This window comes from Phodopus roborovskii, unplaced genomic scaffold (assembly GCF_943737965.1).
Source record: "Phodopus roborovskii unplaced genomic scaffold, PHOROB, whole genome shotgun sequence".
In the NCBI taxonomy this organism is placed as follows: domain Eukaryota; kingdom Metazoa; phylum Chordata; class Mammalia; order Rodentia; family Cricetidae; genus Phodopus; species Phodopus roborovskii.
In genome coordinates, this window is record NW_026126482.1 from 3,576,090 (window position 1) to 3,596,461 (window position 20,372).

At 49.7% G+C, this 20,372-nt stretch overlaps 2 protein-coding genes across 2 annotated transcripts; both read left to right on the forward strand.

Moving 5' to 3' along the window:
* Positions 1-1,735: 1,735 nt before the first annotated feature.
* Positions 1,736-7,455, forward strand: LOC127229408 (spermatogenesis-associated protein 31D3). Its single transcript, XM_051194538.1, has 5 exons — positions 1,736-1,961; positions 2,731-2,770; positions 3,557-3,617; positions 3,723-3,759; positions 4,126-7,455. Exons 1-5 carry the CDS (start codon positions 1,776-1,778, stop codon positions 7,453-7,455), a joined length of 3,654 nt encoding a protein of 1,217 aa, XP_051050495.1. The 5' UTR covers positions 1,736-1,775.
* Positions 7,456-16,764: 9,309 nt separating this feature from the next.
* Positions 16,765-20,088, forward strand: CUNH9orf153 (chromosome unknown C9orf153 homolog). Its single transcript, XM_051194539.1, has 3 exons — positions 16,765-16,830; positions 18,423-18,924; positions 19,744-20,088. The coding sequence occupies exons 1-3, from the start codon at positions 16,765-16,767 to the stop codon at positions 19,983-19,985; spliced, it is 810 nt and encodes a 269-aa protein (XP_051050496.1). The 3' UTR covers positions 19,986-20,088.
* Positions 20,089-20,372: the final 284 nt, after the last annotated feature.

Genomic DNA, 20,372 nt, shown 5'->3' on the forward strand with positions numbered 1-20,372 from the left:
ATGTGTCGGCAGTGTCCCTGTTAGAGAAGCCGTTGTGTGAAGCTGTGAAGTTGAGGTTTGGATTGCCTTGGAGACCCCAAGGTGTTGGAGATGCCAGAGTCAGGTGACACCTGCTGAGGACTGCTAACAGGGAGCTGAACCAGCCCAAGTGTGCGGTGGTCCACAAAGCTGAACAGACACTGAGAACTGAAGGGCGTTTTGATGCAGTTTGGAGTTTGCCCAGCTAGTTTCCCGGCTTGCTTTGGTCCAGTGTTTCCCCCTTCTCTGCATTTTGGAATAGCAACGCATACTCTGTGCCATTATATGTTGCAAATATGTGATCTGCTTTTTGATTTTTACAGGGGACCACAGTTAAGAGACTGCCATGTGTCTCAGGACAGACTTAGGGCTCTGAGACTTTGTGAACTCTGGGGACGTTTGAAGTTGGACTGAACGCATGTTTGCATTATGCTATGGCTACAGCCTTTGGGGGCCGCGGAGCGGAGTGCTAAGATCTGAAAGAAAACGGCACTAATATGAGGCATGGCCTCCTTAGAGGAAGTGTGTCACTGAGAGGGCGGGCTCTGAGGTCTCTTTTCTCAAGCTTCCCTCAGTGTGGCGGTCAGTCAACTTCCTGCTGCCTGGAAGATGCAGCCTCAGCACCACGTCTGCCCTAACACGGCCATGCTCCGGTCATGAGGATGGTGGGCGGAGCCTCTGAACTGCAAAGTGAGCCACACCATTAAGTGTTTTCTTTATCAGAGGTACTGGGGAGGGGGGACTGTCTGTGTTCACAACCATCAGTAATGAGATCTGGTGCCTTCTTCTGGATATGTAGGCATGCATGCCAGCAGAACACTGTATACATAATAAATAAATAATCTTTTTAAAAAAGGAAAAGAAAAAAGAAAAAAAAAGGGTTGCCGTGGTCATTGTGTCTCCTCACAGCAATAAAAACCTAACTGAGACACACATGCCCTAACTCAGGTAGCCCAGTACCTTCTGCACCTGAACCTCTTTCACCGGATTGTATCCTGGCCATGCTTACCCTTTTCTGTCTCCCTGGGTGCCTGGGGTATCTTGGGTCTGACTTCTTGGGAGCCTGTCCATGGGAAGCCAAATTGAAATCACAAACCTAAATATAAAATGTTTATAACTGTCTCGTATTCTTGGGAATAAGTTTACATTTTTTTTTCCTGGTTCGTAAGGCTTAATATGTGTTATCTGTTGTGCCACACACAGAGACGTGCGCAAATCTTTTTGGCGAATTGAGGATAATTTGTGAAGAGTTGATCAATTTTCTGATTAGATTCTGCACTTCTAAAGACATCGCAGGATGATTCACACGCAAACTTTACTAACTGGAGTTTGAAAAGAACTTCAGGTCATGGGCCTGTGTTAACAGGAGAGACAGCTGTTCACACATAACATCTGTTTGAAGACATCGCTGCCCTGAGACACTTAATGTCTGAGCAAAAGCTGGAGCTGCTGCGACCCCAATCAAGATCTCAAGCAGCAAGGGGAACGGGTGAGCCCCTGGGTTGCTGATGGAGCAGACAGAGAGCTCCCCTGAGGAATACAGGTGTGAGGAAAGGGCAGATGGAGGAGGGGGCAGCAGGGTTGGGCAGAACTCTGAAGAGCTCCCTGGGGGTGGGGGCAAGGCTGAAGACACACCCTCATCCCCACCCTCAGAAACCCTTGTGACTCTCCCCTGCTCTGTGATGCAGGCCTGGGACTCTAGTCCAGCCGACCAACCCTCAGAATCAGTCACCTCAGTCAGCCATGCTGTTTACACTATGGAGAACATTCTCTCATCTCTCAATAGCCTCGCTGAGACATGGCTGGCCTTTGGCCCAGCTCCCTGTCATGTAGACCTCAACTACTCCCTACTGAGTGGGCTGGGGCTGCTGCTTCTGAGCACCTGCTACCTGCTACTGAAAGTGGTTTTACCCTCACTGTGGAAAAAGGAATGCACCCAAAAGGTAAGGAAGAATGGCGAGTTCCCAAGAGAGAGTCTCCATTGGTGAGGGGCCCTTCTCTGTGTTCCCTGGCTCTGGGATGAGCTTGACTGTCAGGGGGATGTCTAAGATGGAACCCTGGGAGGGGGGATGAGAGGGGGCAAAAGCGGAGAGGGGAGGGGAGAGGAGGGGAGGGCAGGAGGGAAGGGGAGGGGCAGAAGAGAGGGAAGGTGCAGGGACAAGAGGCCATGTTCTAGTAGGGCGTGGGAGGGATGCAGGCAGGACAAAGGTTTGTGTCTGGCACCCACAGTACACCTGTCTGTGTGTGGCTGAGGTTTCCAGGACTAAGCAGGAAACTGGTCCTGGTGGCTTGGCTACACTCTTGAGTTCTCAGAATGAGACCAGCCACCCCCGGACCACGTGATCCATGACCTGCCCCACATCGTGTGTCCCTTCACCTACCTTCTTCCATGCTGAGCTGGTCGGGATCACAGTGCTGAATGTTGGTGATGTCTCTGAAGAGAGACGGAACCCATGTTTGACTTATGAGTCTCAGAAGGAGCACGGGGCGGGGGGGGGGACGCTGTCCTCGTGGAACACCACATTGTCCTTTAGTTTTCCAGAGGAGGGGTGAAAGTAGGGAGTCACTGCCACCGCTAATATTAAAGTGGGCACATCTCCGTCTTCCGTGGACCTCAGGGTGTGCGTGGGTGATGGGATTCTCAACATCTTAGGAAGAGCAGCAAAACCAGTAAGTAAGACCCATGTGCTCATTTCCCCTTGTTGTTCACAGCTACAGGAGAAAGCCAAGGAAGCCAGGGAATCACTTAAAGGTACGTGTCTGCCTTTGACCTCATGGTCCCGGGCTCCCCATATGTCCTCTCCACACACTTACAGGCCTGTGATGTGAGGATGTCACTTGCTATATACATGGTCCCTTAGCCAGGAAAGAGCCGTCATGAAGACAGCCAGACCCGAGCTACTTCCCTGAGTGCCCACTCCATTCCCCCCCTGCTTATGAAGCAGTGCTGGTCCTGGGTAGCGGGCACAGGCCCTCGGGGCTCCTGTGAGATGTGGAGGAGGGAGTAATGGCTGCCTTGGAGCACAGGTTATGTCCCCTGCCATTGTGTTCAGTGCTTCTTTGCTAGGAGCTCAGACCTGCGAGGACATCACTGACCAGTGTATCCTGCAGCGGTTTTGAGTGTCACTGGGGGCATCACGTGTGGAGGGGTTTGCAAATACAGCTTCCCAGGAGTGGACATTCCGAGCGGCCTCAAAGACCGTGTGTTAGGGTTAGGGTTCTCTTAGGTGCTTTTATTTAAAAAGTTTTATATATTTATTTATCATACGTGCATGGATGTATACTGTGTTCCACATGCATGTCTTGTACCTTCAGAGGTCAGAAAAGCGAATCCTTGCTTGGTAATTGGCCGTTCAGGTTGTTGTGAGCCACCATGCGGATGCTGAGAAATGACCCAAGGTCTTCTAGATGAATGTCAAGTGTTTTTGGCCACCCAGACTTCTCCCCATGCTCTCGAATGTTTAATCTTAAAGGTACTGCTCTGTGACCCTCCGGTTTCTACTTTCCGTCTGTGTAAGGCGTGGTCCTGCTTTTTCAGGTGGGAGAACTGGTCGGAGAGACACCGAGGAGGGCAGGAGGCTGCAGAGAACCCTGCAAAGGTGCTTTTCCCCTCAATTCACTTCCTGGGTCATCACCCAGGCCAGCGGGCTTTCCTTTTCAGTCGCTGGACTTGGCTAACGCTCTGAACTTTTGTCTCCTTACAGTCCCCTGGGCAAACCATATCCAGACTCCCTCTGCAATGTATGTAACAAAGCAAGCGATCAGGACAGTGGCTCACTCTCTCAGGCTTCCCTGGAAGATAGCTCTGCCTTCATGTCCCATTTGACTTCCACAGCTTCTGTGACAGAGCCCTCATCCACTCTGTCTCATTTCCCAGGTGACCAACCAGGACCTCCAGTTCCAGAAGTACTGCTCCAACCTTCCCCATCACCCCTCTCCACCCTGTCCTCTAACCAAAGCACTCTGGATGACTTACCTTCTCCTACACCGCTCAGCATCTCTCTGGCAGCACAAGCTAATGCTCCCGCAGACCCTGCAGTGTTACTGAGCCACGCCCCACACAAACCGTTAATCCCCATTCCACATCTACTCCCACATGCCCCTCAGGAAGCACAGTTAGTTCTCCAACCAGAAGCGCCCCTGTCTCTTGTGGAGAGCCCCAGGGAGCTGTCCGCCAATGTCCCAACAGCCAAAGGCACCATCTCTAAAGGGCTGGCTGTGTCAGCATCCTTCCAGTCCTGGTCCAGTGCCAAAGACCAGACCCTGACTAAGTTTCCACACACTCGTAACCAACAGCCTGTAGACCCCCATGCCGCCCAAGCCTCAGATCAGAGACTTACAAAGACCCACACTGTAGAGCCCGGAAACAATTTGTCTCCCACCCCGGATGTCCTGGCACTCTTCAAAAGGCAAGAGCAAACGGAGACGGATTTCACCGCATCTGAACATAGGAAAGAGGAAACAGAATCCTTTTCAATGCCACCAAACAATTCAGGAAAAATCTCAGCGTCAATTGCCGGCCCAAAGAACTTGGAAGTCTCCCTCCCTTTGGGTAATGAAAAAGACAATGCAGGGGACCCTCTCCTACTCCAGCAGCTCTCTTACCCCAAGACCTCTGAGGACCAGTCAGACATCAAGGATACCCAGCTCTTCTGGGGCCTCCCTTCTCTACACAGCGAGTCCCTGAAACGCGAGGCTGAGACCTCAGTTAACAGTAGCTCAGTACGTGCTGATTTCAACAGAATGGCTAAGGCTTCCACAGGCAATGAATCTCCTGCCAGCACTCAGCCCATACAGCTGCCCTTGCCTGAGAGAGACCAACAGGTCTGGCTACAAACATTGCCCGAATCTCAGACAAAGCCCGACTCTCTCACCACGTCTGAGGCCCCTCAACCCCAAATCCAAAGCCCACCACCTTCTCCTCTACCCCAGTTTAGGGACTGTGGGGTGCACTTTCATGGACCCCCGGATGAGGCACAGCCTCTCAGACCATCTGAAATTCGCCAGCTGGAATACAACGTATTACAAAAATCACTGGAAAGTTTGTTGGGTTTACCCACGGTGACCCAAAGATCCCAACAAAGTTTTTGCCCCCCACCTCCTAAGTTATCCATGATCAGAAAGTCATTCAAGTTCAGTGATCCCAAGTCCATCCTGCCTGGAGACTACCCCCTGGATGAAGAAGTCCGGAGGACATTGGAGCACCACCTCCGAAAGAGACTCATCCAGCATCTATGGGGGCTGCCGCACAGGGTCCGGCAGTCCCTGTCACTCATGAGTCCTCAGCCAGAGCCTCCTGAGCTCCTTGAGCCACAGAGAAGCCGTGGGCCCTCGGGGATCTCTCCAAATAAGCACAATGCCAGCAGACACCCATCAGGAGTCAGCCAATCTGAAAGTTTCCCCAAAAAGATCTCGGAAACTCACCCTCAAAAGGAGAAAGACATGGAAGTTCAGAGACATGATCCAGAGGTAGACCAAAAAGACCATCTCCAGAGAGACTTCCATGGGGCTACAACAGGCAGGGAACATTCTGAGTCTGAGACAGACCCGGAACTTCAGCCCGGGAATCTGTCCGGAAAGTTTGCAAAGCCTTCATTGGTAAAGCAGTGCCGGAAAAACAGTGAAACCCTCCTACGAGGACATCTGAGCAGAACAAAAGAAATGAGCGACAGCAACATCCCTGCCACTGAAGACAGAGTGCAACATTGTATCAACATGCTCCAGCCCCCACCCCAGACACCGCACGGCCAGGTGAGACGGCTGGCCCCTTTGGCAGGTGAGAAGGACACATTGAAACAGAGTTTATCACTCAGACCTAGCAAAGAAAAGATGTTGGAAGAACACATTAAAACCTTTGCCGGGAAGATGACACTTGATGTTCCCCAAAGAGTTGAGGAATCCTTAGAGTCCTACAAGACAAAAGTGGAGCCATCACATTCTCTCTCTCAGTTCTGCCTTCCCCCGGACGCCGCCGTTTCTGCCGTGGATTCTGCCCAGCCCTCCAGGTTCCTGCAAAGCAACACTAGTAGAAACAGGATGGGGACACTGAATTTCATGCCCATCCAAGAAACGCCCCTCCCTGTTTCCAGGCCTGTGAGACAGATGAGGCCGGCCTCCAAGAACAAGCTGTTTGTAGACAAAGACCTTAGCACAGCTCAAAGTGGCAGAGAGCCTACCCAGCCCTGGACACCCGGTGTGGTGGACAAAGGCAGCCGGCAGCAGTCTGGATCAGACAATAGACATAGCTCAGAGCTGCCCATGAGGCCAGATGGGCCAACAGATGAGAGACTGGCTTCCAGAACCAGCACCCAGGGGCCTCAGGGGGAAAGGATAAGCAGGAAAGATGGTTCCATGGCTGAGGGGTCCACGGAGCTACTCAAGAGAGAGCAGCTCCGTGGTCTTCACCCACAGTCCACTGAGACCTTGACAGCCACCCAAGACACATGTCAACCCCTGCAGAGAATGTCAGTTCCCCACAACCCTGGAACATCTGTCTATAAAAGTCAGGTGTCCAGAGGAGCCGTATTGCGCTCAGAGAGCAGGCTACCCAGGCAGGCAGCAGGCCAGCCTGATGTGGCCCCAGCCTCAGGAGAAATGACTTCCAAACGCCAGGGCCCCTCCGGTGGGGACATGGTGTCTTCTCAGGTGCTGCGGGTGCACTTGCCCACTGCGGGAGTCAGCATGGAGCCAAGGCAGGGTCCCTGGCTCCCTGTACATGTGTCAGGCAAGTGTCAGAACAAGGAGTGTCCCCCGGCTGCCAGGAGAGTGTCTCCCCTGGCAGCTGAGGCAGGAAAATTTGGTGGAGGGGATGCAGGCTTAGGGACGTCCCAAACCAGAGGGAAGAGGCACTCTGTTCAGGCCAGGGCACCAGAGGAAACACGTGGACACACATCTTCGCCGGCACTGTCACGTAAGGGGCAGCCTCCGCAGGACCAATTCAGCAGCCCGGCGAAGTGCTTCTTGCAGTGGATGTCCCCTGGAAGAAAACACAAAGGGCAGGAAAGGTCCCTGGCCAAGGCCAGCTCCCCCTCACCATCTGTGAAGGGCACAAGCCTCGTCAAAAAGAGATGTGAGTTTTATGGGAACATTGAAGCTCCAAAGAGTGTGAGAGACCCTGGGGTGATCCTCAGGAAACCACTGGGGCACAGGCATGGGACAGTCACCCCCTGTCCCCAGGCACCTGTGCCTCCCCCCCTCCTGGGGTCTGCAGAAACTCAGCAGGAGGTGCAACAGCTGGCTCAGGTAAAGGCTGTCCAGAGGTATCACTCCCGCTGCCAATCTGCCCGCTCTCAAGTGCAAAGGGCTGAGTCCTGCAGCCCAGGACAAGGGCAGAGCGCCCCTGAGAGGTGTGGCGTTGCAGGAAGAGCGGAGATGATGGGGATCTCCCCCAGCGGTGCTTCACAGGGAGCCCGAGTCCCGCCCAAGTCCTATCTGTAGGCATCAAGCTGGCCAGGGTGTCCCAACTGCCCTTCTCTGTGTGGAAGGCAATGTTGGGAGATCTGTTTCCATTACCCATGCAAAACGCTCTTCCAGGTGTCCTGCGGAATATGTTTTCTACCCAACAGTAATTTTCCTTTGACGGTGTAAGTTTCCCCAATAAAGTTTGTGACAATGTGGCTCTGTTTTTGCCCCAAGTGTGGACATTTGATTTAGACAACACAAGGTGTATGCACAGGAAATGGGACACTACTTCCTCATACTGACCCTGAATATTCTGCAAGACACCCCTCTTCCCATTGCTGAGAGGAGGTCAGACATAGACCCCTAAGAACCTTTGCTCCCTAGAGTTTTGTGATGGCACCCACTTCCTACATCTTACTGTAGCCTCTATACTTTGTGACAGCCCACACCTTCCCTCCGTCCCATATCCTTGTTTATATGAGGTTGGCTTGTCTAACAAGGACAGGTAAATGTCCTAGAATACAGTGGGCTCAGTCAAAGTTTTGGAACAGTTGTTAGTGATCCAAGATATAGCTAACATATTTTAGCTGCTCCTGAGTTAGAGTCTATAGGGTAGAAGCTGGGGGAGGCAGGACCCACTCAGTGCTGCACAGGCTTGGCAGTGAGAGACACCAACCACAAGGTGTGGTAACTACTTCCTCCCACGCTCATTTGTTCAGGCGGTGTGGGAGATGCTTCTTTACATCTAACTGACCCTGCTTTCCGGAAGTACCCAAGCAGTCACCTTCCTTTCACGTTGAGGAAGTGCCACAAGGAGAGGAATGTCCATGGGAGTGAGGTAGTGGCTGCCAGAGGGGGACAGAGCGGTGAATGAGCATTCTTTAAGCACCGAGGCCACACGCCATGACCCCTACCTAGTATCGTGGAATAATAAGGATCGGGAAAGACAGATAGGCTGAGTAGATGTTTATCCAGGGAGAAATAATTTACAGCAGAGACAGATGAACGCCAGCAGGTTCCCGTCCCAAGGATGCCTCCGGATGCTATCTGTCTGTCCAGCAAGGGAGAGAGCGCTCCAGGGTCCCTGCCCCAGACCTAGTCCCCCCCCAACCCCCGCCCATCCGCACCTGTCCCCACCCGCAGTGGGCGTGGTCAGCGCCGCAGGTGCGGACACAGTGAAAACTCACTATAACCTAACACCTGCCACCACACCCCACTGCCTGCCCCACCCTGTTGGCACTTTCTTGAGTCACACAGAATACCACTGAGCTTTCTGATGTCAGAGAGTGAGGAGCATTGGCCAGACTTGCCTGTGCCAGGCATGAAGCCCTTGTATCAGCGACCGTGATGCAATGCCCATCCATGTTTGGCGACAGTGAGCGATAGTGAACGCAGTGCGTCCGTATGATGCCACCTTGATCTTCACGGGCTCCGTGGAGTCACAGGAGGACTCCCCCGAGCCACCTGCAGTTTGAGTCCCCGGAGTGAAGTGGGCATAGACATCTGGGCTCAAGTTCTATGGATGAACATGGAATGTTCATTTCACCAAAATCCCACAGCAACCTGCCTTTGCGACAGAGATCTCAAGGGAAGAATGAAGCTAAATGTTTGGCAAGATTCTTAGCATTTGTTTGTCTTTCCAGGTGGGGTGTCTAGTGGTTGTCAAGGCAAAAACATCTCCACCGCTGCCCCCAGTGTATTGTCTGCCATGTTCTTCCAAGTAATGCCACTAGCCACTGCAGGGACAGAGTTGCAGGGCATCAGAGAGAGAGAGAGAGAGAGAGAGAGAGAGAGAGAGAGAGAGAGAGAGAGCCAATTGCGAGGAGGCTCTGGAGGGGACAGAACGCCAGAATACTTGTAAGACACAATTATCCACGTGGCCAGTCTAGGCAATAATCTGGCTGCCACTCCCGCCATCCTGTGGTAGGGTCTGTCCTTCAATGTTGTTCCAGTCCTGGGCGGTCTGCAGAACCGTGTCCTGCTTACGGACAGCCCAGCCGTTGACCTTTTCCCACTGTACTTCCAGCATATGCCCACATGTGTTGAGTCCTTCAACGCCATCTCATTAATAGTTCCATTAATAACCCCACTCCCTGGTCTACCTGCCATGCTCTTATTCCCTTTCCTTCCCCTTGAGCAAGGCCCCACCCTCCTCAACCTCAATCATGGCCTCTTCCCCTCTGGGGCAAGTTTTGTCTGGTCTGTTAGATCTCATCAACAGCCTCCATCCCTTTTGGAGGAAGGTGGAGTGAAAACTCGGGATTTGGCATCATCCAGAGATGTAATGAAATCATTCTGATAAGAAACTAGAACACACTTCCAATTCCTCATATTGGAAGAGACCACTGGAGTAGGTTTCTTCAGAAAAACACAGGGGAGGGTTATTGGTGATTGTGCGTGTGTGTGCGTGCATACGTGCGTGTGTGAGCGTGTGTGCGTGGTAAAATGATCCCTGTAGTGAAAACAAAGGGCAGGGTTACCCTGAGAAAGGGGGAGCTTTCTGGATTGCAGACTTTGTACTGCCCATGACCTCATCTCAGCTCTTTGAAAGACTCCAGAAGAGAATGTGGCTCAGGTGCAGGAAGCTGGTGCCCTGGGATGAAATCGGCATGGCCAAGGGTCTGCAGGCATGATGAGAGCCTGACGAGGAACAATCTTCAAACACTAAGGCGGTCTCTGCCTCACACCCTGGGGAAGGATCAGGTCCCTGAACCTGTAATCCACCTCCCCTAGCCAGAGCTGTGCAAAGGCTGGATGAACCAGAGAGAGGAGCAAAGCCTGCACAGAAGGTTGTCGGCTTCAGGAAACAGCCTGCTTCTAAAATGTCCCTCCTACCAAGCATCGCAGACCCTGTCTAGGTCTGCCTACAGTTGGCTGTGGTGGTGGCGCATGCCTTTATCCCAGCACTTGGGAGGCAGAGATAGGCAAATCTCTGTGAGTTTGAGGCCAGCCTGGTCTACAGAATGAGTTCCAGGACAGACTCCAAAGCTATAGAGAAATCCTGTCTCCAAAATAAATAAATAAATAAATAAATAAATAAATAAATAAATAAATATAAATTAGGTAATGCAAGTTTGGCAAATGGGCTTGCTTTTGCTATAAATAACACAATCTGACAGCAACAGTAACAAAGGACCCCAAAATCTCACAAAACTTTGTTTGCATTGTCAACTTACACAATGAACAACATGTCCGATTTGAGCTTCCTTTGAATTTTGGGTTTTAGTTTATTTTTGAAGGGTTTATTTGGGCTCATGTTTCCAGAGGAGAGTTCGTCATGGGGAAGGAGGCGTGGCTGCGGACAGAAGATGTGGCATCAGGAGCGGAAATCTGAGCACTCGTATCTTCCTGCGCAAACACAGACGCAGAGGGGTTTTCCAGTATGTTGTATACCAGAACACACAAAACATTCCACAGTCAGATAAGTAACTATGGGCAGGCTGTGAAATAATTGTTAGACCTCTATGCTGGTTGGTTTTGGCCAATTGACACAAACCTAAGCATACCCTGGAAGAAGAGAATGCACCTGCTAAAATGACTCCATACGATAGGCCCGTATCTTGATATGGGCGGGCCCAGCTCACTGTGCACGGTGCCAGCCCTGGGCAAGTGCTCCTGGCTGGTATGAAAAAGCAGGCTGAGCAAGCCATGGGGACATACCACCATGAAACTCTTCCGCGTAGCCTCTGCATCAGCGCCTGCCTTGAGTTGATGCCCTGCCTTCCCTCAGCAAAGCACTACAATCTGTGATCTGAAATAAGGCCTTCCCCCAACAAGCTGCTTCCTACCATGGCGTTTTAGCACAGCAGCGGGAAGACCCTAAGACATCTGACATGACCACCCTGCATGCCAGGATAGATCCCCGTGGCCATGGTAAGTCATGCTTCCAAGTGTAGAGCACTGGACCTGGCTCCCTTCACCGACAGCTGGGAAAAGATGCCTGTGGCAGACAGGAAAACCCACACACCTTTCATACAGAGGATGAGTATAGCTGACCCTTAGAGAATGATCCGGAAGGTCTTCAGGCTCAATTGTTAGGGTAAAAACTGAAGCGAGGCCACAGCATGTCCTGTGTGCGAGTGGTGACTCGCGCAACGGCAGGCACCATGCAGGGCTGTGGTTCTCCTCAGAGAGACCTTTTTCGTTAACTCAGCTTAGGGAGGGGATGATACCAGCATCTCACACAGGGATGTGGGACACACTCCAATCATAGCCAGTTACAGCGGTTTGTCTCAATTGCTCAGGCTGCCTACTGAGCTCCTTTACACCTTGCAGAAAGAGCCTGGGAATAGCCCACAGCGGGGAAACCTTAACCAATCAGTGGCACTCCAGCGGTTTGATGCTCTTCTAGAAAAAGCACTTTCCCACTCTCTACCACCCCACCCTCTCCCTTACTGTCAATCAGCTCCTTCTGTGACCTTAAGGGTTTCCAAATGTCACAATGAACAGTGACTCAGTTACTTACCCTTCACTAAAGCATTGGCATCCTCCAGACTCAGAGTTGGGCCTGGGGTCTACCAGGTGAATGACACTGGGCCTTCACCCTGGGACCTCACTAATGAGTGACAGAGATGGCTCTTTAAGTGGTAAGTGCAGTGACAGCCACTGTCACAGGGCATTCTAACAGTCCAGTGACAGTGGGAAATGAGCCTCGCTGTGCTTGTCATGAAGAGGACTAATCAATGGGTAATGAAGAGGCAGGAGCTCAAGGCTATATGGTGACAGGTGACAATGTGTGGCTCATACCTACCCACAGGGGTGGGGACACACTTCTGTCTCCTGTGAGGCAGAAGTACGCTGCCCTCCTTCTTCTACAACTCCGTCCTTCCGTCCCAGGCTCCCACAGATACTTAGCCCCGATGCTGGTCCATGCTCCATTGTCTGGAGTCCTCTTTCCTCCAGCTCCACATGTCCATCGTGGTGTCCAGCCTAGTGACAAAAGAAACTGCAAAGGGAAGAGAGGAAGATGGGAGAGCTTCCTCTTGTGTTTTTCAGAACCAGAGCTCGCGCATCAAAATTGAATGATGAAGATAAGTGAAAAGTTAAACTGGGTTCCAACCTACGCTGCCAAGGATGACCTCTTCCTGCCACAATAGGCCTGTCAAGCCTTGAGGACATCATCCATCCAACCAAGAAGTCCCTAAGCAGGTACAGTCCCTGGAGACCAGCCGTGAGGCTTGGGACCCCATATTAAGCAGTTTCCATGCATACCCTCTCTCTTCCCCCGACTTTTCTCTCTCCAGCCTCCTACTTTCCTTGAGATGGGTTCACAGTGTACCCCAGGCTAGCCTGTAGCTTTCTGTCTGTGCTTTCCAAATGCTGAGGTTTCAGATGTGCTACCATGCCCAACTATCCATACCATTCTAAATTAATAACACAGAAATTGAACCTAAGGCCCCCTGCATGCCAGACACACACTTTATCACAGAGCCGTGCCCCCAGATCCATGCAAACCCTGCTGCATGGGATTTTACTTTTCTCTTTCTATCCTCTCCTATTCCTACTGCCTCGGGTCTTCGTCACGCACCGCCTCATGTTTCAGGCTTCCGGGAGCTTCCACAGGCACACTGAGCTGTCGTGGATGGTGCCCGGGCCTAAGCCTGAGCCATGGCCGGTGTTTCCAGACTGGTCTACATTTAGCACTTGCCAGTCCCCTACTGCACATACCTCTTCTCCTACAGAAAATGCTCACAGACTCATACTGTGCAACTGCATCAGGGTTTTACTCTCCGGCTTCTCGTCACGTTTCTCCCTCAGTCAGAGTGTTCCCACAGCATGACTTAGAGTCTGTCTCAGAGCCTGCAAGCTCCCCAACTCCCCCAGGACAGCCAGTATCACAGGCTTCTCCTCTCAGGCCTCTAGTGGATACCAACCCCATGTGTAGAGTCTGTTTGTATTTATTGCTTTGTACTAATCTGCCAAAATGTAGGCTCAGTGTGTGGGGGTGGGGTGGGGTGGGGAGGTTGGGGTGGGGTGTTTCCTCTCTGGGCTCACATAGCTGTAGTCAACTTGGACTCAGGCCTGAGGCTATCTTCCTTACATGTCTAATGGTTGGTGCGGGCTTCTGGTTCCACCTGAACTCTCCAGAAAAAAAGCCAAACTCCTACACAGAGGCACAGGCTTCTGGAAATGTGGAGAAAAGCCCAAAGCCTCTATGGCCCAGACACCACCATATGGAAGTTTCTGTCCTGCCTGGTCCCTCAGCCCTTTAGTCCAACATAAGCACACAGAGGCTTATATTAATTATAAACGGCTCGGCCAATGGCTCAGGCTTCTTACTGGCTAGCCCTCTCTTAATTATTAACCCATTTCTATTAAGCTATGTATTGCCACGAGGCTGTGGTTTACCTGTAATGCTCTGGCATATTACTCCTTCAGCAACTACATGGCGTCTCTCTGGTGACTTAATCTCTGCATCCTCTTCCCAGAATCCTCCTAGTCAGGTCACCCCACGTGTACTTCCTGTCTGGCTACTTCCTGCCTGTCCATTGGCCAAAGCAGCTTTACTCATCCACCAATAAAGGAAACATACATTCACAGCACCCAGAAGGACATCATCGATCATCTCTTTTCTGTCTAAATGAAAAGGAAGGTTTTAACTTTAGCATGGTGAAATTATATGTAACAAAACAGCTATGAAGCAAGAGCTATAGTTCACAATATTTAGTCCATTAACATTTGGCAAAACTTAAAGAAAATATCTTATCATCTATCCTATTTTTGTGATTCTAAAGCTTTATATGTGACTTTTATCATAACTAAGGAAAACCATAACCATAACTATCTGTCCTCAATGCCATCAAAGATCCCAGAAGGAGAATATATAAACTCTACACAGAGATACCTTACTTCCTGGACAGTCACCCAAAGTTTCTCTGTAACGTTGGGGCATCCCTCGTCAGCCTATAGGCCATAGTGTCTGGCAGATTGTTGATGAGGCAGGAACCTTGGATGACCAAGTTAGCAGTCACTTTCCTAGTAAACCTGCTTGTCCAGTTTGGACAGCATGCTGTCAAGCAGTCCAGGCAAGAGCAGTTTCCCCTCCAAATGGTTATCCTCACCATGTTGAAGGCAAACTCCGTAATGAGTTTCTTCGATGTCCGTCTTCCTCTCAGATGTAATTGCTACTGCCAGGTGCAATTGTGTCTCATTGTCATGAAAAACCCTAATAAATCATTTTAAATACCATACTCTGTAGGTCTTTGAAAGGTTTTGAAGAATACCTTTCCATTTGAAATATATCTCTGTATATCTAGAAAATCTAAGTTTTGAATATCATAGGTGACTATAATCTGTACTTAGTTATACATTACATTTTAACTGAGCTGTTTAAACACAAATCCTTAACAAGAGTAGGAATATACATATAACAAAATTGACCTTCAATTTGAATCAATAAGTCAAAATCCATACCATTGCAAAGTATTAATTTCTATATCATATTCTTTTTTTTCTTTAGAAAGAGATCAGTTGTAATCATTTATAACCAAGCCCATTTAAATGAATACAAACATTTATAAACAACATTTGAGAATGTGGGCGTAGTTCTCTCCAAACTGCTTCGTGCTGTTTGGGGACGCTGTCAATCCCAAGGGGATCCTGAGAAAACCCAGAACCCTGGCCAAATCCTGGCGGTAATGGTCTGGGGCTGCATCATCTCAGCTGTTTTGAATGTTGGATCACCTGGGCCACTGCTTCAGGGGGTCTTGCTTGATCAGACCATATTAGTCTGGAAGGAATCCACAGCTTTTCATCTTCTGTGGGAACAAAAGCAGAACCTCTTTTCCAAAGTAACATGTCCTTAGACTTAAATTTTGAAGTCAATACATTCTCAAAGTATATATGTTAGATTAATTCAGCAGCATTCGTAATCAAATGTCTGTTGGCAGCTGTTCCTTCCTCAGCAATCAAACAATTAAAAGACAGCATAGTAACGAACAGTATCCAGACTCTCCGTGTATTTTCCATCTTTACGTGGCTTTTTTAATTCCTCTATTTCTTTTACTTTTATTTATTTGAGACAGGGTTTCTCTGTGTAACTTTGGCTGTCTTTAAACTTACTCTGTAGACCAGGCTGGTCTCGAACTCACAGAGATTCGCCCGCCTCTGCCTCCCGAGTGCTGGGATTAAAGGCGTGCGCCACCATGCCCAGCTCCTCTATTTCTTTTTTAAGGACTTTCTCTATCCTTTTCCTTTTCTCTCCCAAGTCTATGTACACTTTTAAACACACTGTAAACTCTGTACAGGTTTTTCTTCATCTGAATCAGTCTTTACTGTATATCTCTCTCTTTTTCTGACCACAAGTCTTTAATCTGCTAAAAACTTCACAGCTAGGATTAAAGCCCAGGCTTTGGCTAACTGGCTCCACATAGTTAGCCTCCCACATGGTGGGGGTATGTTTACCACCAGCTCTGAGAGCTGTGCTTACCCCTGGTCTGTACTGCCATCAAGCAGCTTGTAGCACACTGCACATAAACCTTTTTTTTTTTTTTTTGTCTGTATGAGTAAAAGCTAAATCTGCATGCAGCATGCTGTGCTTGGAGACGGCTTCTGTGTGGTTAGCTAGTGGCAAGCTCCATTTCTGACCTTCTCAGACATGCTTTATTTGTACAAGCCAGACATCGACACACTGCCATTCGCACTGTGTCCCTCAAACAGGCTTGTTTATTAGTGGTGGAAGCCACTTAGAAGGCCAGCTGGAGTCAGATGTGGGCATGTACTTAACACAGAGGAACTCTGGGAATCCTGGGGCAGTTTTAGTTCCACCCATGAAGTGGTCGTTTTTTGTTAGTGTTATTATGACTTCTTTTCAGGAGTACTCTGGAATAAAGGTAAATCGAAATATTAGGCAACAAAACAGAGCGATTTATGTGGTATTCTTCAGAATAAGACTAAAGCTTAACATATATTTTGTATATAAATTTGAAGTGTGCCAGGTGGTCATGGCACACACTTTTAACCCCAGCACTAGGGAGGCAGTGGCCGGCAGATCTCTGCGAGCTCAAGGCCAGCCTGATCTACAGAGGGAGTTCCAGGACAGCCAGGGCTACACAGAGAAACCCTGTCTTGAGAGAAGAAACAAACAAACAAACAAACAAACAAACAAAGGAATTTGGAGTGTCGTGATAACAATGGTTGGTTCAAACAGAATTAACTTGACTAACATAGACCGATAAGACAAATTAAGGATAAAATGGCAGACCTTTACAGTGCCCGGTCCACAAGGTTCAGAAGATGTTTGGAAGTCACGCTGTGACACTGACAGTCTATCTGACCTTTGACCTTTGAGTTTGGTCTTCCCCTTTGTTGCCTTTTCAGGGCCTTGGAGATTCAGCTCCTCGCACAATGTCTCTCCCGGGACATCACGACGGGACTCACGGCAGCACCACACCAAGGGATCACAAATGCTCGGTATGAACTTGACAGCTCCATACTGTACACAGGCAACTGACGCTAAAGACTCCTGTGAGATCAGACCATCATGTCCAGAGCCGGGCCCAGGTGTTGCCTGGAGTGTGCCAGAGTTTCATTTCGGTGCCTTCATTTAAAAAGAGCAGCACTTTATATGCATGCACCTGGTGTCCGCAGAGGCCATAAGAGGACATCAGATCCTCTGGAACAGCAGTTACAGTCTGGAGCCACCTTGTGGGCGCTGGGAACTGAACCTGGGTCCTCGGGAAGAGCAGCCAGTGCTCTTAACCATCGAGCCACCTCTCCAGCCCCCCATTGCATGACCTAGCTGTCCAGGGGCAGGGCAGCACCTAGGTTAAGCCATTTTTCGGATGGAAACCTGCTCTAAAGAAACATGCTAATTTTAGTTCACTGTTATAAGGGGACTGCATTGGGCCATTGGGCCCAGCAGCTGGGTAATTGACTTAAGTTTTCTCTTTTGCTCTTCTCTGGGGAACCTTTATGACTGAGCAGCTTCCCCACGGAAATGAGGTAAACTTAGGCTATAACCTGAGGTAGTGGACTCTGGCTTTTAGGATGCCTTTTAGGACAATCTAAAAAGCAAGGTTTTAGTCCTTCTCCACAGGACTTAGGTGTGTGTGTGGGGGGGGATAACTGTGGGGAATCGCTTACAGTTTTGTTCTGCAAAACGATTTCCAAACAATAATGCAGTTATTTACTTAGAAAACTACTCTGAGGATCGTTGTGATTTAACAAAAGCAGAGCGAGAGAAAGATACCATGGAACAGGGTTTTAAGCACAGGAGGGTTTTTTATTTTATTTTTTACTTTTATTTTTTTTAATTGGGGAAAGGGATCATAAAAAGGGGGGGAGGTGACGGGGGAGACTGGCCTTGAGGACAGGAGCAGCAGGAGAGGGAGAAAAGTGGAGGAGACGGAGTCAGAGGCAGAGAGATGGGAGGTGGGTGGGGCCCTTTTAAAGGGGAACTTAGTGAATGTGCACAGGGGGTGCTCTTAGTGGCTGCAGCTGAGGGAGTGTCCTGTCAGAACCCCAAGGACAGGCCAGCACAGATGCCTGAATACTAACAATGAGGGCCTTGCATTCTGGAATATTCTGAGCTCTTTAGACACCAGGGTGAAACTCTGTTACTTACATGATCTGTCTTACTTTCTTCCAAACGAGTCCACAGCTGGCTTCAGCCATCTTTCTGCAAAGCCACGCAGAACAGTAGAGCTAAACAGGTCTCATAAAGCCACCAAACCCAGACCTAAACAGCTTATTTCTTCAGCAATGGGTGTAAAGGGTGTGTCTATTTTTGTTCATGGTCTCACTGTGTAGCTTTGGCTCTCCTGGAGCTAATTCTATGCCTCTGCCTCCCCAACGCCACCTGGCTAAGGATGTATCTTAAACCCATCTTTTGGACCATGAACCTGGCACTCTGCCACATCCTCTATGCCGTATTCTGGTGGTTGACTGAGGCAATGAGAGCTTGCAAAGATGAATACTCCTGTTGGGAGAGGTCATTACGTTTTCTTTGATCTTATCACTTCCACGCCCTGTCCTCCACCCCCCCCGCCCCCCCCCACCCCCAGCTCCAGCTCCCAGCATTATGTGAATCCGCTGAGAATTTTAATATCGAGAGAAAGAAATCAAATTTCCAAAAACTCTGCCGCACATCATTTGAGGAAGCTCGGCAACTCCTTGGGAAAAACCTGAATGCCAAGTCAAGTGTCACCTCTGCCGCTGTGAGAAAAGATAAACCCCTCCCTGCCATAGAGACCCCGACTAACGTGGAGGAGCAGAAGCCAGCGTCCATGGCAGACCTCCTGCACCACAGCCTGCTGATGGGTTCCCTCGTCCCACTGGAGCAGCTATCCAGGACCCATCAGAAACTGATTCAGGCGGGGATTCCCCCTCCCATATACACATTTCCTTATGGGTTCAGGACGGATGAGCCCATAGCTACTCCGAAAAAGCCCACCTTTAGGAGAAGGACCGAAAGCATCACGTTTCGCAAACTTCTCCTGGCTTCTGTTACCCCGGACAGGCTGGACTTTGAAGATAAATCGATTCGATTCTTCTCCTTCGAGCCCGGTAAAGAGGTTCACCTGGGGCTGGGGGTGGGGAGAGATGCAAACCTTGCTGGGAATCTAGGTCCATCTCTCTAGAGCAGACTATGTCAAGCACCAACCGGTGGAAACCTTTACTGTTCCAGGGTTTGTAGCTAATGCTGTTGCTGCCTGTGGTGGCCATGAAGTAAAGAAAAGGGTTTTAAATTTTCCATCCTGCGAATGGTACATACCAGCTCCAGGGGCTGAGGCAGGAGGATCTTTAGTTTGAAGCTAACATGGGCAATTTAGCCTGTGCAATTTAGCTATACCCAGCCTAAAATTAAATGGGTTGGGGGAGACAGAGACGGGGCGGGGGGAGGGGGCAGAGCAGTTGCTCATGGTAGCATGTTCAAGGTTTAGAGTTCAACCCTGAGAACAGCAAAAGAATAAAATGAGGCAATCTCGGGCCAAGGCTCATGCCCATCTCTGAGAGGTGATTGTGAACAGGACGCGGCATGGCTGCCGATGAAGCCTGTGCCTTTCACAGCTGGTGGCATGCATGTGTGCTTGTGCATGTGTGTGTGTCTGTGTGTTCCCTGAACCTTTCCTGATTGGTTTTTTTCTCTTTCAAAGAGGATCGCTGGGGGGAGGGGGGCACAGGGGGGGCTTCGTCTGTTTTTTACCAGTTCCCCTTAGGGTATCAGAGACAACATGAGGAATAGTGTGCACAAAGGCTGCTATTTAGTTCAGGGGCTCTGGGTGGCAGCTGCCAGAATGGAGAAGGCAACTTGGCTCACTGGAGATTTATTCTGTCTGCGAAGCATTGCCAATGTGTGATTCTTTCAAAATATGATCTTTCTAGGAAAGCAATTCCTGGACCTAGTGGACCTGGAGTGGAGGTATTTCAAGGGGCTCGCAAGGTGGGGACGCGTGCCCAGGACACTGCCATTCATGAACATAGATTTCACGACTGAGAAGAGATTCGTGGAGAGCCAAGGCATGCCAGGGTTGATTTTCCCTCCTCTAGTTCAAAAAACTATGGTGATATATCCTCAGATTGAATGTTATAAAGAGGGACATTTTTCTCTTAAATGGAATGTCTAGCACACTGAAATACTTTGGGACTGGATTGTGGCATTTGAGGACATTAAATTTATACAGGAGACAGCAAAGCACCCAATCCATTTTTTCTATACAACATCTGTGCAAAGCCTAAATCCAAATGTTCACATAGAGGAAAATGCCCACCTGATCCGCTAACATTAGCCCTGGTTCGCACTAACGATACTCATCTGAACCAGGAATGGAGATATGAAAAAACTCTCAAGCAAGAATGGATCTTTACAAAGTTTTCTTGCCTGCACAAGTCTCCAAGTTGAAGTCCAGTATCCCTCTCCTCCCAAAGTTAAATGTATAGGAATTCCGTCCCATAAAAAGAGTTGAACAAGCCAGGAGGTGGTGGTGCATGCCTTTCAGACCAGGACTCAGGAG

Coding starts and splice junctions, on each gene's coding strand:
- LOC127229408 (XM_051194538.1), top strand. CDS start 1,776: ATGGAGAACATTCTCTCATCTCTCAATAGCCTCGCTGAGACATGGCTG. Junction 1,962..2,730: donor AAAAGGAATGCACCCAAAAG/GTAAGGAAGAAT, acceptor TGTTGTTCACAG/CTACAGGAGAAAGCCAAGGA. Junction 3,760..4,125: donor ATCCAGACTCCCTCTGCAAT/GTATGTAACAAA, acceptor CATGCCCCTCAG/GAAGCACAGTTAGTTCTCCA.
- CUNH9orf153 (XM_051194539.1), top strand. CDS start 16,765: ATGTCTCTCCCGGGACATCACGACGGGACTCACGGCAGCACCACACCA. Junction 16,831..18,422: donor CAAGGGATCACAAATGCTCG/GTATGAACTTGA, acceptor CCCCACCCCCAG/CTCCAGCTCCCAGCATTATG. Junction 18,925..19,743: donor ATTCTTCTCCTTCGAGCCCG/GTAAAGAGGTTC, acceptor TGATCTTTCTAG/GAAAGCAATTCCTGGACCTA.